Below are 16,452 nucleotides of genomic sequence, written 5' to 3'. Positions count from 1 at the left end.
TATTACATCTTATAGTCCTAACTGACTCAGGGAACATGGTAGAAATTTGATTTTAGTATGCCTGAACTCAGAATTATAAAATACATCTTTTAGCAAAGTTGGTTTTAATATTCTGTGTTTGAAAATACCACTTTTAGAAAGTAGGTATTTTCTTGCCTAAGCCTTCCAGTGTGCTCTGCTGTTATGTGTATTGGCTGTCTGGGTTTAGAAAGGCAAGGCAGGCTGAGTCCGACCTAGGTTGAATAGAGAAATCTGCATTGAGTACTGGGGAGGGGTAGCTCCTTGACCTGAATAGGGCTGTGCCTGGCAAGGTGAATGCTGGCTCCACCTCCTACTGTGCGTCTGATGGCAGACCCCCTCTTTCTGAAAGGAAGGATGCAGCCTGGTAAACAAAGTGCTCCAGGTCTGAGCAGAACTGGTTCTGGCTGGGTTCAGTGACTAGGGCCTTTTTAGAACATTGACTTTTGGGGTATAAATATCTGTGCCCAAACCCCTAATGTTTGTATTGCTCCTGGATGTCAAGAAGAACCTCTGTCCGTTTCACTGAAGGAATCTGCAGGAGAGGACTGTCCTTGTGCTTGTGTGCTAGTTCTTGGATTGGCCTGCAGTAGTTCCCCCTGGACTTGTAAGAAGAGGGAAAAGAACTTTGAGAGAACTTTTATTTTGCTAAAGCAATCACCCAAGAGCTAGAAGAGAGCTAGCCTCCTGCTGGAGTCACAGGCACATCTGACTCCCCACCAGCCTCTTGATTCCTCCCAGTGAGGATTTCTATCTAAAGGTGAGGCCCCTGTGAGTTCCAGGGCCTCTAGTTCTAATCCAGAGAATAGAGTGCTGGAATCGTCGCTAACAGCTGAAGAGCATAAGAAAAATCACTGCGCTGCTGCAGCCGAGTGCTCGCAAACCAAGAATCATCGCATCGCACGCTTGCGGGCCACAAAGTGCTCGCTAGCACCCAAAGATCATCGCATCACACGTTTGGGGGCTGTCGAGTGCTCGCTAACCCCGGATCATCACATCAAGATCGTTGCATCATGACATCGCAGTGCGGGCGCCGTGCATCTGCCATTTTCATCGCATAGCACCCGGATAGTCGCTCCCTCGCGGAGCGCCATTTTTTCACATCGCAACAGGGTCGCACAAGCCACAGGTCCAGCGCCTCATCCCCACTTGCGGTAAGGATTCAACTCATCGCCGGCCTCACGTGAGGAAAACCATTGCTACAGCTCGTTTGCAACATTTTGTTTGTTTTGCTACGAAATCCAGGTACTGTGCAAGTAAAAGGTCGCAGAGACCACTGCCTTGAACTGAACTCCTATTTGCACACGTTGAACTATTTTTACAGCATTTCAAGAATAACCCTATTTTACAGTATTGTGGCTTTTTAACGTTATTGGTTTTGTGTTAAGTCTAGATATAAAGATAGTTTTCTATAGAACAAACAGCTGGGTCCTAGAGGCCTGCACTACTAGGACTAGTGACAAGATTTGAGATTCATATTGCCCACCTCAAATGATCTGCTGCCCGTAGACCACAAAAATAAGAGCTAGTTGGATGAGAGGCAACATATAAGTACAAGTTACGTATACACATTCAATTAGACATTAGTCTTGTGCCATTATTGGTCTTTCATTTCCAGATGTTATTGGTATGCAAAGGATGAGACCAGCCAACCTGTTTCACCCAAACATGGGCATCTTCAGGATAGTTATGGTCATGGTAAGTAATGTATCAAAGGTTTCCAGAATGGAGATTCAGCCATTTCTGATCACAGTATGAGAAACTCCCGTGGTGGACAATGAGTCTCAAGGAAAGCAAGAGGACCTTAAGTCGCAGTGTCAGCGACGACGTGAGGGAGCCGTGTCCGGAGCGCATCCTATCGCCAGCGTATACTGTGTATGATCATAATGCTTCACACACTGCCTCTGAGATAGGCCGAGCTGCTTGTGCTACGTTACCACAGGGTTGAGCAAGGGTTATCAAAGGGTTTAGCCACCTTACTCTGATTTGGGAAGAAGGGTCCCTATTTAGACAGTGGCCAGCCATTGCAAACTAGAGACCCCCATTTCTAACAGTTTGTTGGTGTAAAGCTGCACTGTTATTGGTCATCCAGGTTGTAGTGCTGTGTTGATATTGGTTGCAGATTTTAAACACCTACTGTGTAAAGATTATTTCCTGGTTTGAAATGAACAATTCTAATTGTGATTATTGGCATTTTACCAGAAGAATTAAATGTTTTAAGGTCACACAAAATTTGATAATGGGAGATGTGACGATACCTGTTAGGGAAAGGAAAGAAGCACCACCCAGAGACATTGCAGATCATTATATGGCAATAAAAGTAGGGCTTCACATTTGTACTTGGCTTAAACAATGGCACAAGATCACTGAGAAAGAAGGTGCACTGGAGTTTCCACGTTGTGGCACATTTAAAGTGAGAATTATGAAAAACTTGAGGAGGATTTTGTTTGAGATTAAACCACAGCCTAGATTTACACAGTTTAAAGCACTCAACGCTTGCAAATGTGTGGCTGATGCCAGAGAGAAAGAGAGATATCAGGGAAGAGCTAGAAGGTGGTGCACATTTATGCTGATGCTAGGTGGGATGCAGAACAGAAGAAGTGGAGAACAGACCTGATAGAGGAAGCTAAGCTGTATCATTGGTTGACTGGTAATGAATTTGAGAAGGGCAGACAAGAGAAATAAAAGAAAGAGAGGGAGGAAATGTGGCAAGGGAATCAGCTGATGGAGGTGAAAACTGTAACAGTTATACTACTGATAGTCTCTTAGACATGTTGCTTCTAGAGAGTCCGCCCACATACAATGAGACCCAAAAAGAGGAGGTTGAAGCGCTAATGCTAGTGGAAATTCTGGAATTGATACTGCACCAGTAAATCTGAGTCCTAATGCAATGGGGGTTACCCCTGTGAATATGAATCAAAACTCGATGGGAGGGAGTTCAGGAATTTATGCCCCTGGCCCCTCCGCAGATTCGAATGTTCCTGATGCTCTCACCATCCCGATCACCATTTGCCATATAGTCCCTATACATAATCCTAGCTCCACAGGGAGTGTTAAATATAATTTGACTGTTCCAAATGAGTCAAGAGCCCCGGAGAAAGCTCCTACAAGCTTGAATGTGAGGTTTATTCCCTTGGTTCAAATTAATGCGAGTTCCCCTTTCGGCGCGAGTGCAGAGCCGATGGCAAATCAGACCGGATTTGGACCTTTGAGGACAGTATGGGGTTGCCAAATTTAGATTTGCTTATTTGGGAGCCACCCCATAATGCACAAAGTAGCACCCCAAGTGAAGGAGGACCAGTACCAAAGATTGCTGAGGTGCCACATAGACTTGATGCTCAGGAGCTAGAAGAATGGCTAAAGGTTCTCAATGCTACTTTGAGTGAAAGTGGAAGTACAAAAATGAGTCAAGAAACTATCAAGTAATCGTTGGAAATAAATTTAATTTAGTGGATGTAGCTAAATGAAAACTTGAATTAGACAAGATAAGTGGAAGTCTGGAACTGGCTTGAATAAACACTTATCAACAAAATGAACTTTTGTTTATGAGCAAGAATGTTACTAAGATAGCGAGACAAGCTCATGATACATTTTCTGAAATAGCTCATAATTATGAAGTAGGTTTGGAGTCGACAAAAGCTTTACAGAAGAGCCATCAGCTCTGCTTCTGTGATCAGGACCTATACAATATGAGAATACCAGGGTTGAAAATGCTAATTCAGGAATTAATTCACAGCATCCAGAGATGGAGTGCCCTGGATAAGTGAGAAGTTAATTTGTCAAAAAGGAAAAGTCCCAAAAGATCAATGGGGAACCGTCTCCTTCCGGAGACGGAGGGGGGGTAACTACCAGTGTCCCTTTACGAGAGATACCAAGTGGAGGTTATGTTCATGTACCTTAGAGTAGGAGTGATCTTTAGTCATTCATTAATTATTTCCCTAGGTTAATAGAGAAACTTGTGGAATGGTACAAGCAAGTTGAGTGGTTTTTGCAAATGTTGAAGATTATATGGACTGATTTGAATACTCTATTTGATATTGTGGTTCCAACTGATTTGTGGACAGCATGCAAAATAGCTACAGAGTTGACTGAGAGGGAACCAATGAGCGACTCGTTGACCTCTAGTCCATCCCCCACAGTAATGAGGAAATACAACCAGGTGATGGGATGATTGAATCCAATGTGTCGCCCAAAGATAATGACTGGGTTAAGATTTATGAACGGCCTAGGAACCCAAAGAGATAATTCATGTATATTATGAAATATTGTTACAGGCATTTAAACAGTCCAGTGAAATGGAAACGTTGGAATTTAAGGATATGGGACATTTTGTATTTAGGTTTGTGACAGAAATGAGGCCTGAGATTAGTATAATGATTTAACAGCATTTGATATGTTGACAAAATAAGTCGATTGATGAGATTCTGTGATATGCTAAGTGTGAGAAGTTGTCCCAGTATATGCTGTCCACTAATTAAAGTGGACAATTTGCACCAGTCCAAACAACCCTTACGATGTATGAGGTCAAAGATAACCTTTAGAAAGCAATGCTAGTGGTAGCTGTGGAGAGCAGCTTTCAGGCTTAATCTTGAAGGAATGTAAAGCAGCTTGTTTTACCAGAACATCATCTCCTATATTGACTAAATGAAAGGAGAACCACACAGTAGTTATATAAAATATGTATTTATTAATATAAATCTCTCTAGTATCCTCTACATGGGGATAGAACACAAAGCAACAATATGAGATCAATAGATCAGTTGTAAGTAGCACAATAGTCAGTGGGCTCCAGGAGAAAACCAAACCATATACTAATATAGTGGTATAACAACAACGACTCGGGTCAGGACAAGGTCTAGAGAACGTAGAATTGCTGGGACCCCAAGGAACTGCCCAAGGTGAGAAGATAGAGACCCCACGGAGGACGGGTGCAGTGTCCTAACGCGACCACGGTCTCAGTACAATTCTATGGGGAAGTCGCGGTTGCAATTTTACAGTTTAAGGACCCTTCTAGGAGGGCTTAGAGGAAACCCTTTGGAACCTAAGAGGGTGGAGAGCCACCTCACCCGTGGATACAGTGGTACCCTTGTTACCTATCCCAGAGGAGCCGATCAACCTCAGGGACCTTCGTAACCCAACTCATGTGTTGCTTAAATCTTTTTAGTCCGCAGGAGCTCGGGTGCAGCAGGCCAGTCAGCTGCATTCTGGTGCCTGCAAAGGCAGGGGAGTGACTCATTCACCCCAAGGGAGATTCTTCAGTTGTCCTTAGTGCACCACAGGTCCTGCACAGAACCTGTATGGAGCAAGGGTACGGACAAAGCTTTGGACGGAGAGGGAGACAAAGTCGTGCCCAGTAGAAGTCCAGCGAAGTCCAAAGCGTCCAGATGGTCGAAGGTCAGTGGTTTCTTCTTGTAGAATCTTATCCATGTAAAATCTAAAGTCTTACAGGCAGGTAATCCCTTTTGTACCCATGGGAGAGGGTTGGACAGATTCGGGGGACCCTCCTAGGGAGGGTCAGAAGGACAGAGGGGTGGTTACAGCCATGTCCTTTGTCCAGTTTTGCCCCAGAGCAGGAGCCCACGGCTCCCACAACTGGTTTGAGCTGGACTATGCACAGGCACACCAAATGTGTCCCAAGTGCAGACCTTCAGGGACTCTCAGAGTGCACCCACCCAGCCCCAATACACTAAATCCTGCCTGGGAGGTGGTCACGCCTCACTGTGACAGGATGCCTATTGTGCTGCCTTCCCCTGCTCGAGCTTGGCTCCGCTGCAGGAGGGCAGAAATGTGTCTATGATTGGCAGCATCCATTTTGTGCTGTCCAGGTCGAGAAGGCTGGCACCAGATAGACCAGTGACCCAACGAAGCTCACTTCCGAAGGGTGGAATCATTTCTCACACACCCGTTACTGGTGTGAAGGTATGATTCCAAGGTGTTTGATACCAAACACAATATGTTTCTGTGCAGCCGTTTTCGAGATAGCATATACCGCAAGGTTATAATGCACCTCTACCACTATGTCCAGCTGAGTCACAGACAACCCGGGAGAATGGTCTCCGAAGGCTGCAGAGGGGCTTTGCTTATGCAGGGGCACCCTTTCACGTAAAACCCAGCACCCTGCCTTCAGGATTGATAAGGCCCGCTATAGGGGTAACTTATAAGTTTTAAGTGTAGTGACCTATGGATCTAGTGAACTTATATCTAAAGTAAGTGGTGCAAGCACCAGCTTACACAGGTTGCAGTAGCAGACCTGTAGTTTCATTTTGCATGGCCTCTCATGGGTGTCATAATACATGCTTCAGCCCAAGGGAGGCCTTTAGGGTACCTATGCCCTGGGTACATGAGTACCATATACTAGGGACTAAAAAGAGTACCACAGTATCCAATCTGGAGTGTACCAAAGTTCATGCATATCATGAAAGCAAAGCAGATAGACTGGGGTCCAGGTTAGCAGGATACCATTCAGACCAGTCAAAACAGTGCAACAGCAAGCAAAAAGTGGGGGTAACCATAAGAAGCAGATCCTACTTTCCTACACTAAGTATGGCAATGATAAGATTGACATGAGGCAGAAGAAATTGAAAGAGAAACTCAACGTAGTTCAAATGAAAGCTGCTCAGAGTGGAAGTAAAGGCCAGTCATTTGTTGGGAATGCACTCCCTATGCAGGAAATGTGGCCACAGGGAGCTCCTGCCATGCAAGGAGGAGGTGGTTTTCAGTCACAAGATAAGAGCCGGGGTATCTCTATTGATCCAAGTACGGCAATTGATGTAACCACATTGAAAAGGTCTAACCCATCCCACTATTTTAATAGGTTAGGGCATTGAAAACGGAATGTCGTCGTAATCCTGCAACTTAAGGTCAGAATCCAGGGTTCACATAGTCTCAGAATAGTCACAGAATACGCCTATATTGAAGTCTCAAAATCTAAATGCGGTCAAAGTCTCATGAATGCAAGTTCCACAACCCCAGATGCCACAGCAATCTGCCATTTGGCCTAGATATGTTTAGAATCAGGCTTCAAATGTGAACCAATATTCTTTCCAGGGTAACATTCCTTACCAGCAATTTGAGACTATTGAGAAATGTGGCTCAGATCTGTCCGCCTGATGGTGCCTGAGAGGGGAGGAAGATTGTGTGCTTGGCGCAGTCTTGAAGGTAGACCAGAGTGGCCCATTTGTAGATGCTGATGTAAATAGCCATTCCATATCATTTTTTGTTGAAAGAGGTGCTACCACTTCTACTGTAAGAATAGTGGAAGTTCCGGACCTACCCCTCTTGGGAAGAAGTATCCAAGTTGTTAGAGTTGCTAATCAACAAATGAGGAATCCTATTTTTGAGGATGTGCCAGTAAGGATAGGAAATTTTGAGGATAATCATCAGTTTGTGGTTTGTGATTCAAGCCCTGTGACTGTTTGCAGGGTTTCCCTAATTCCCGGTTAGAATAGGGTTTAGTAGATCCCTTTCGGATAACCTCATGTACAGGCAAGAGGATTGAAACTTTCAATCTACTCACCAGTCTTTGTATCTCATTCCCTGTGTGCATCTCCAGAATTCCTTATTTGCTTTCCGTCATTGAAAATACATTTTGTCAGAAGGTTTGGATATCCATTAGTGATCCTGTATTTTTATGCTATGTTTCTGAGACTCATTTATATTAGCTTGGCTTTGAATTTATAATAAATTCATACCTAGGCCCATCTTCTGACTCATAGTTTTACTGTGTGGCCCAATGGGTTACACTGTAATTGTAAAATTGTAGTTGATCCTAACTCCTTTTATTCCTCAGGCACCTACAATCTTATATTGAAGGGGGCAAGGAAGAAAGAGCCCAAATTCGATATGCTTGCAGGTGGCGTCTGGTATCTTAATGTACTTTTTCCTGAGTTACACTCGAGCTTAGTATTTTATGATCCCTCTCACTTCAAATATGTACTGGTCTATTTTTATACCTGAAAAACTATTGCTACTTGATTTTCTATTCTGTTGATTACTAGGTAGAGACATGACGGAACAACCCCCATTTTCCTACATTCTTATATGTTTCTAATTTCGAAATAGCCTAATACAACATTACAACAAGGAAGACAATTATATGACAACAAATAACTGTTATGTTTTGAAAAGTTAAGTTCTAAATAAGGGAGTGGGTATTTTCAAATATATTCAAAAGGTCAACATTTTTAAACAACAATTGCTAGATGATGTCAGCTAGCAACCAATTCACATGAATGAAACAATTGAGTGCAATAAATGGAATGGGATGATTGCTTTTTGTCATTTCCTGATCTGTGAACACCGAATCACTTGCTGAGAGAGATGACCAAGGAAGCCAAGAACGCTAAGGGCCCCATTAGGATGGCGGGCGGATCGCCCCTGCCAGGCCGGCGGTAGCCACCGCCAGCCTGATGGGGGCGATCCGCCCGCCATCCGTGCCGGAATGACCCCCGCCATATTATCATGGCTGGGGGGTCCGCGGCGGACGGAAAGACCGTCCACCGCTTTTCCGCCTGGTCGACATGTTGACCGGGCGGAAAAGGGTTCTATATGGTGGCGGTGTCTATCGGACACCGCCAGCCATATTAGAATGGGCATTTTACAATGCCTGCTGCCACGGAAAGGCATGCCGAGTCTGCTTTCCGGGCCCCCAGGGACTCTAGGGGGTGGAGGGTGCACATAGGGGGTACCTATGGTACCCCCCCAGCAGTTCCATGCACAACATGGCAGGCACCGCGCGGTGCCTGCCATGTTGTGCATGGAACTGCACAGCATGCCTTCTTGGCATTGTGGAGGGCGGTGCTGAGTGCACCGCCTGCCACAATGTCAGGAATGCTGGATGCGCAGCCACACTGGCGGGCGCATCCTAATTTCAGCATTGGACCCCCACCCTTATGGCGGTCGGTCACTTCCTACGATGGGATGGCGGGCGGACAAAGTCTGCCTGTCATCCTAATGGACCCCTAAAGTGTCCTTCAATAGTCAAAATGTCACAGGAAATTTGCTGCCTTTCTCAAAAACAAAGATAGCAGATGAATTATTCAGCACATTTCCCCCGATAGCGTGTGTGTCTTCAGTAAGGATTCAAGCAGAAATAAAGTTTCTGTTTATCCTTTTGAGTGACTAGTTGATCTGTGTAAACAATTTGAGGTGCAACAGCACCTTTAGTTTATGAAAGATTGTGAATGATCGGGTCTACACAAACATGTACCCCAATGACAGTGAAAACATTTATTGAACGATTTTGGTCACAAACGACACTGCACATGTTTTTGCAATCCTGAGATTTTAGGTCATTTGTGCATGTTTTTACAAAAGTACATAAGGTGTTATAATTGAGAAGCATTTCTTCTAATTACTTTAAGTTTAAAAACGATTGCGTACATTTGTGCAAATCCTGTTAGTAGTGCAAAATAATATTCATCCATACCTCATTTTCAGTTTTGGGAGGTGGGCATTCAAATACATCAAGCCCATTGGGTATGGGGTTGCCTTTTCCATCATTTGGTTCCTCACCCCCTCTTTTCAGTACGTTCTCGTCTCGAAACTCGTGTCTTTGACGAATGCCGCTCCCTGTCAGTTGATCCTTTGTTTCCTGGTGTGTTTTTGGCCGGGAGTCACTTAGAGTGGGCACCCTATCAGGTATCCTAGGCAATGGGTGTGGTGTTTCCGATCCTGGTTTCAGTGATATTAAAATAGGACCTTCAAATGCAAGCACACAAATATTTAGCATACATCGTATTGTGGGAATGTTTAAGAAAAATTGTATGATATAATATAATATAATATAACATAATATAATGTAATATAATGTAATATAATATAATATAATATAACGTAATATAATGTAATATAATATAATATAATATAATATAATATAATATAATATAATATAACATAATATAATATTAATTGTTATGGCCAGTCGGCTGAAACAATAAACATTGAAAGAATGAATATGTTGCATGCTATGTTGACACAAAATGGCAGAGACACCGTCCTAGGTTTATCACAAAACAGATAATATTCATGACAGAAAACAGCAGCACAAAGGTATAACATGGCTGTGACTGTCGCACAGCCACACAATTGACACACTGAGATGAGGACATGGGTGCAGAATGACTAGCCCATTCAAATACAGCATTTGAGATTATCCTCTTCTGTTTTCCTTGATCTGAATCTGTTACATGACAAAGCATGGGAGAGGATCTAGCAAAGTATCTTTCAAAATGAACATGGTAACTATATGAATCATAAATGCCAGTAAACTCCTGCTGAGTTAATGAAATGCCACTGGTACCAGCCAGACAATAGTATATATCCTTTCCAACAACCAAGACAAAATTTGGAAGCCGTTTCTCTCCTTCCAGAATTATTTTGTGAAAGCAGTATTTGTCTGCACAAATATAACGTTACTTGCTGGGGATGGTAGTTTAAAATCGTACTGGTTATATCAGCTCCTCTACAGATCAAGGTAATGTTTTGAGTAAGTTGACGTCTTCTATACACAAAGTAATTTAATTTATGTGAACCTTGCAAGCAACCACGGGAGATTTATGCAGTGTAAAAGCACCAAAGCTTGGAAAAGAAGTGATCAACTTCCATGTTTATCCGAACAGATGAGTACAGAGAGCACATTTAAAGGACACGCTTCCTTTTTTACCTTAGATGAATTGTTTGACCAAGAGGGAGGTGTGTTGGCACACAGAAAGCATCTCCTGTGAATATGGATCTCTCTCGACTCAGCAAATCAGTCTTATCTACAATGGTAAGAGCATCACCACTACAGTTAATCAACAGCCCACTCTTATCTACAGTGCACTCTACATGACCACTCCCATTAGGACATTCCAATTTCAGCATATTGTTAGAAAGGGTTCATTGAATTTTGCATATATCCATTGAGAGAGTACACTACCAGTTCAACCAATCAGGGGTTTGTAAAGGGTGACTACTCACCCGTGAGGGTTTCAAGACAGTGAAGGGGGGCGTTCCGTATGTTTCTGTTGTCATCTGAAGTCATTCCTGAACTGCAGCAGTGTAGAGTTTTCCCAGAGGTGCGAGATAGGAGAAGGACTTCCACCCGTTCTGGTCTTGTAGATGCGTGGGATGGTGGCCAGAGGATGGTCGGCTGATTGGAGGTGTCTCTTTGGTGCTTGGATGGAAAGGCGGTTGTTTAGGTATGCTGATCCGATGTTGTGGAGGGCTTTGCATGTGTACATGAGGAGCTTGAAGGCTATTCTTCTTTTAATGGGGAGCCAGTGGAGATCGCAGAAGTGTTGGATGATGTGGTTGTGAAGAGCTATGTCTAGGATCAGTCTGGCTGTGGCATTCTGGACGGTCTGGAGCTTGCAAAGGAGTTTCTTGTTGATTCCGGCGTGGGGGGCGTTGCCATAGTCCAGTCTGCTAGTGATGAGGAGGTGTGTGACCATTTTTCGGGATTCAGAGGCAATTCATCTGAACATTTTTCGGCGTATGCAGAGGATGTTGAAGTTCAAGATGCATTCCAAAGGTAAACATATTTATGAGATCAGAGCTCAAAAGAATAACTTCCTATTTTTGTAATCAAGGACAGATCCCCGTTTTCTGGCCAATGCTGGAGACACCTATTCAAACACATCCTCCTTACTTCCCTTTCATTAATGGAAAGGTGTAAACAGAAATCTCATAGATGTCAATAAGTATTAGGAATTTCTTGGTAATCATCCTTTCTTTCCTTAGAAATCTAAAATATGATAGTTAATTTCTGTTTGGGGGAGTCTTACAGACTCAAGAAGCCTGTACTGACCTTCGGTTTTTCAATTCACACAGAATACCTACATCACAGTTTTTGGGTAAAGTGTGGCAAAAGATTCAATCTTCTAATCTTTTCAATAAAATGATTGCTGGAATGGCCCAAAATGTAAATTTGCTCTAATATCCCAGTTGTAAAATGCTTACCCTGATTGCAGCACTAGTTCATGCTTCCTGTGCTATAACTCTCTAAGAGTGGGGTTTGGAGTATATAGTTCACAACTTTCCATTCATCCTCTGGTACTCCTTTCTATTTAATCTTTTTGCCTGCATTTTTTAACTTACACTCTGTCATTTCACGAGTTTAGTTAAGAGCAAAAATCATGATCGCAAACAAGTATACATTCACAGACTTGTTCCTCATGTTCTCAACCCTAGCAAATATCATTCATATTGTGTTGTTATGTCACAGTCTTTGTGAGGGACATGTGAACAGATTCTCAGTTTTCATCACAACAACTCTCTGAACTGTTTATATACGAACAACAATCTGGCACTAACAGCTATCCACATCCTCACCACATTTCCACTGTGCTTCCCTTGACTCTTGACATTGGTTGACATCCAACATTACCTCATGTGAATATGCTGCCCCAATTTCACTCCTATATGGGTGCTTGATCCGTTATAGAATCGGGATGTCCAAATGCCATCAATAACTTGCCCCAGATGTCTGCTATTGGGCGTTTTCTCAAATGCTTGCGTTCTTTGCTTTTCAGTATAAAACCTTCACTCCTGGCCCATCTGCAGACACCCTACATCCAGCGACCAGGTACTCGTGCAGTGTCGGCTTTCTATTGTATGGCACTTCACCTCTTGGCCATTGCAGACTTCAGGCTTATGAAACAGTCCCAGTAGAAATGCCTCTGTCAGATACCAACATCTCTGCTCAAAGCAATATTCAACGCTTGGATTACCTTTCTTCAAAAAAAGGTAAGAGTCCCACAGCTCCAAACCATATGCAAAAAGTCTGCCTCTCAAGTACTGCATCGTGGGCAAGCTAGGGTGTCTTTTCCCAGCATGAGATTCAGGCGTTGGTGTATTTAGTAGTGTGGAGATAATTGAAATGAGTGTATTTTAATCAAGCATTTCTGAGATATTCTGAGTGTACTATTTTTTGGAAGCAAAACATCATCAGCATACAGCAGTAGCTTTGAGTTCCCTGAAGGTAAATATATACCTGTTATCACCTAGTGTCGAATTGTCGCAGCCATAGGTTCAAAAACAGAAAGGAACAGGAGAAGAGACAACAAGCAACCTGTCTCACTGGTATGGTAAGAAGCTACTGCAATTCACTTGTGCTGTGGGCCTTATACAACCACGTTACTTTGGTGATAAAGTGAGTGCCAGTCCCGTTCTCTTTAGGGTATGGAAAAAATAACTCCACTGAATCAAAAAGCATGTATTCTGAGCATCAAGGGTCTGGATCATTGTTTCCATCTTCAAGTCTGTGGTGAGTTACATCATGTGCAAGATGGTTCTGAGGTGATGTCTTGATGTCTTGCATTGGGCATCCTAATTGTGTGTTATGCATAAATTAAGCCATAACCCTCTGTAATATGTTACCTGGAGTTACTGAAAGGTAAGTAAATATTTGGGCCCGATGATGAAGCATGCCACCAACTAGGTTGGTGGGTGAGGGCTTCATGAATACACCAACAAGGTGCCCGTGACAGAACTAATTTGAGTACTGTAACACTTTGGTCAACTTAAGCTAGTCCTTTTTGTTTTTGTTTAATCACAGAATGAGATAGCAGCCATTCTGGAGGCTGCTTGTTAGCCAGTGCACAATAGAACGTGATCCAGTGTTAGATGGCCATTTTCTGCAAGGTCTTGCCTTTTTCCAGTTTGATAAACCACACAAAGAGATGATCGACTGTTAGAACTGGGGGTCACTAGTTGGCTAAGGTAGGTACCTTAGTCCAAATAGGGACCCTTGATTCTAGTCAGGGAAAGGAGGGACACACTCTCAGATAACCCCTGCTCACCCCCCATTAGCTTGGCACGAGCAGCCAGGCTTATCTCCAAGGCAATGTGTAAAGTATTTGCAACCACACTCCCAGTAACACAGTGATAACACCACAAATGGACACCACACTGGTTTTATAAAAAATAGCGGTATCTTTATCAAAACGAATACGATGAGACCAAACAATAGAAATCCAACATATTTGTATTCGTAATGTTTCACTTTGTCGGTTATTAGGCCAGCAATCACTTGTAGGTTCTTGCGGTATTGATTAGCAGTTCACAATGATCTAATGCCGTCCTAATGCAATGCTATGCAGTTCGTAATGCAGTTTGTAATGAAGTAATCAGACAGTCCTTAATGCACGTACTAATGCAGTACATAACGCAGGAATAATGTAGGTTGTAATGCAAGAATAATGCAGTTCATAATGTAAGACTAATGCGATTCATAATGCAAGAATCAGGCAATTCGTAATGGAAGAATAATACGGTTCGTAATGCAAGGAATAATTCTATAAGCCAATCTGCAAGGTCAATTTGGGCACCACTAGGCCCCAACTGCAGAGACAATGGTTGTAAGCTTACAGGGGCAGCCCCAGTGCTGCTGGGCAGGTACCGCCTGCACAGGGACTCATCACATCTAACACGGTGCAGAGGGAGAGAGATCGGAGCACTCCTGTACTCCTCCTGCATGCCTCCCCAGGCCACAGACGCTTGCGGCTCCCGACCGGAGTCCAAGCCTTACCTAGGGGGTGCGCTGCCTCACTCCCTCTCTCTCCCCGCTTGTCGGATGTCCTGCCGGGCGGCCTGATGACGTTGCAGCTCCTCTGTTAGGCGCCGCTGTAGCTGGACAGGTTACGGCGCTGCCTTCTCCTTCATTGACGATCTTGGGATGATTCCTCTTGGTGAACAACGATCACTATCCCTTTCTCCTAGCAGCTTCCTTAGCTTAAAGAAATCCTTTAGCACGTTGCAGCTCAGGCCGGCGATAGCGATCCTTACGCACAGCTTCCGTTATGGTGACGGCTCGGGCCACAAACAGCAATGCAGCAGCGTGGATGAAGTTTCACGCTACGGGGGCAATGCGGTCACGGGGCACCTCGTAAACGGCACCACAGACCACACAACAGTCTAAGGAAAGCTAAAGCACACGCACCAAGCATCGCTGAGACACGGTTGGAAATTTTGATGTTCCTCAGTTTCCACAACAGGGGAACCAGCTCTCCTCAGGCCCTTGGAGACACGTTCCTTCAGGACACAGCACACAGCAAAGTCCTCTCAAGCAGGGGGACACAGCACACAGCAAGGTCCCTTGTCCTCTCCTTAGTCAAATCAGCAAACTGCATGCCAGCCCCAGAACACACAGCAAGGGCAGTCCTTCTCTTCACTCTCTTCAGCTGTTCTTCTTTGGCAGGGGTTCCTCTCGATCACAAAGTAGTTTAAATCCTTTTTCAGTCTGGATTTCAGTCTTGAGTTCAGGGGTTTCAGCTCACACATTTATACCCCTAAATGTCTTTGAAGTCTTTGTGTTCAGGGTGCTCTCAGTCTGGTCCAATTGCATATGTAACAAGGACCCCCTGAATAAATGAATTTCGTAATTCCTAGGTCAGGGAAAAAAACATATTTGAGAAGTAACAACCTAGGCAATTTAACACAGTGAATTACCTTAAGATCAAAAGATATATAACAATGGACTACAGCTGCTTAAAAAACACGTTTTTATTAGTTAGTTAACACAGGTAAAAAAGGTTCATTATATGACATTAAAATAACAATAAAAAAATTCCATAGGGTACAGTTGACAATCACAATTTAACACTTTACAGACATTAAAATTTATATTAGCTGGGTGGCATGAAAATTCAATCTCTACGCGCGTTTCGGCGGCCAGCGCCTTCTTCCTGGAGCAGCCACACAATATTAAATGGTAATGTTAGCAGAGGGTAGTTGTTTAAAATTAGATGTTCAATTTCTTTTTTTGAAATCCTTTCAGTGTCGGTTATGATACAGCTGATTGTATAGGTGTTTAAGGATCTAAGCCCGCCAGCCGGAACCCTTTAGCGTGGATGGGTGCCTGATAAGGATCGGTCCTTGATGATCTAGATTTAGGACCTATTACACTCTATTCGTTTCTTTTAGGATGTTGGGTTGGACTTGCTATTTGTTGATCTATATTCTTCTTTGATACAGTCCTGAGCCTAAAACGATGGGTATTTTTCTTTTCTATTTTCCAAAATGTGGGAAGTTTCTTGATCTTCTATGATGTTGAGTTCAAGAGATTAAAAGATCTCCCTGCCTAGTAATGATCAGCAGGGCTCTCTATGTCCGGTGGCGGGCGGTACGTCTCGTCGGATGATGAGCGCGGCAACAACTGTACCCTATGGAATTTTTTTATTGTTATTGTTATTTTAATGTCATATAATGAACCTTTTTTACCTGTGTTAACTAACTAATAAAAACGTGTTTTTTAAGCAGCTGTAGTCCATTGTTATATATCTTTTGATCTTAAGGTAATTCACTGTGTTAAATTGCCTAGGTTGTTACTTCTCAAATATACTCAGTCTGGTCCAAACCAGACCTGGGTGTCTTCCTGCCAGTGCACACCCTTTTCCTTTGATAGTCAGGGGCTGGGCCCCAAAACCTCCGCAGGAGGTAGAGCCATCCTTTGGT

At 43.4% G+C, this 16,452-nt stretch overlaps 1 protein-coding gene across 2 annotated transcripts in view; it reads right to left on the bottom strand.

Moving 5' to 3' along the window:
* Positions 1–16,452, bottom strand: part of CORO2A (coronin 2A) — a 433,064-nt gene that overhangs the window by 46,369 nt on the left and 370,243 nt on the right. For both annotated transcript variants that reach the window (XR_015309352.1, XM_086961842.1), the window contains exon 11: positions 9,446–9,717. Coding sequence is in view for 1 of the 2 variants with exons in the window: in XM_086961842.1 (XP_086817968.1) it covers positions 9,446–9,717 (272 nt within the window). In the remaining variant the exon portion in view is untranslated. The remainder of the gene's footprint in view (positions 1–9,445; positions 9,718–16,452) is intronic.

Source organism: Lissotriton vulgaris, chromosome 3_1 (assembly GCF_964263255.1).
Source record: "Lissotriton vulgaris chromosome 3_1, aLisVul1.2, whole genome shotgun sequence".
Lineage (NCBI taxonomy): Eukaryota > Metazoa > Chordata > Amphibia > Caudata > Salamandridae > Lissotriton > Lissotriton vulgaris.
Note: the sequence above shows the minus strand (reverse complement) of the source record. Positions and strands in the feature narration are given on the sequence as shown.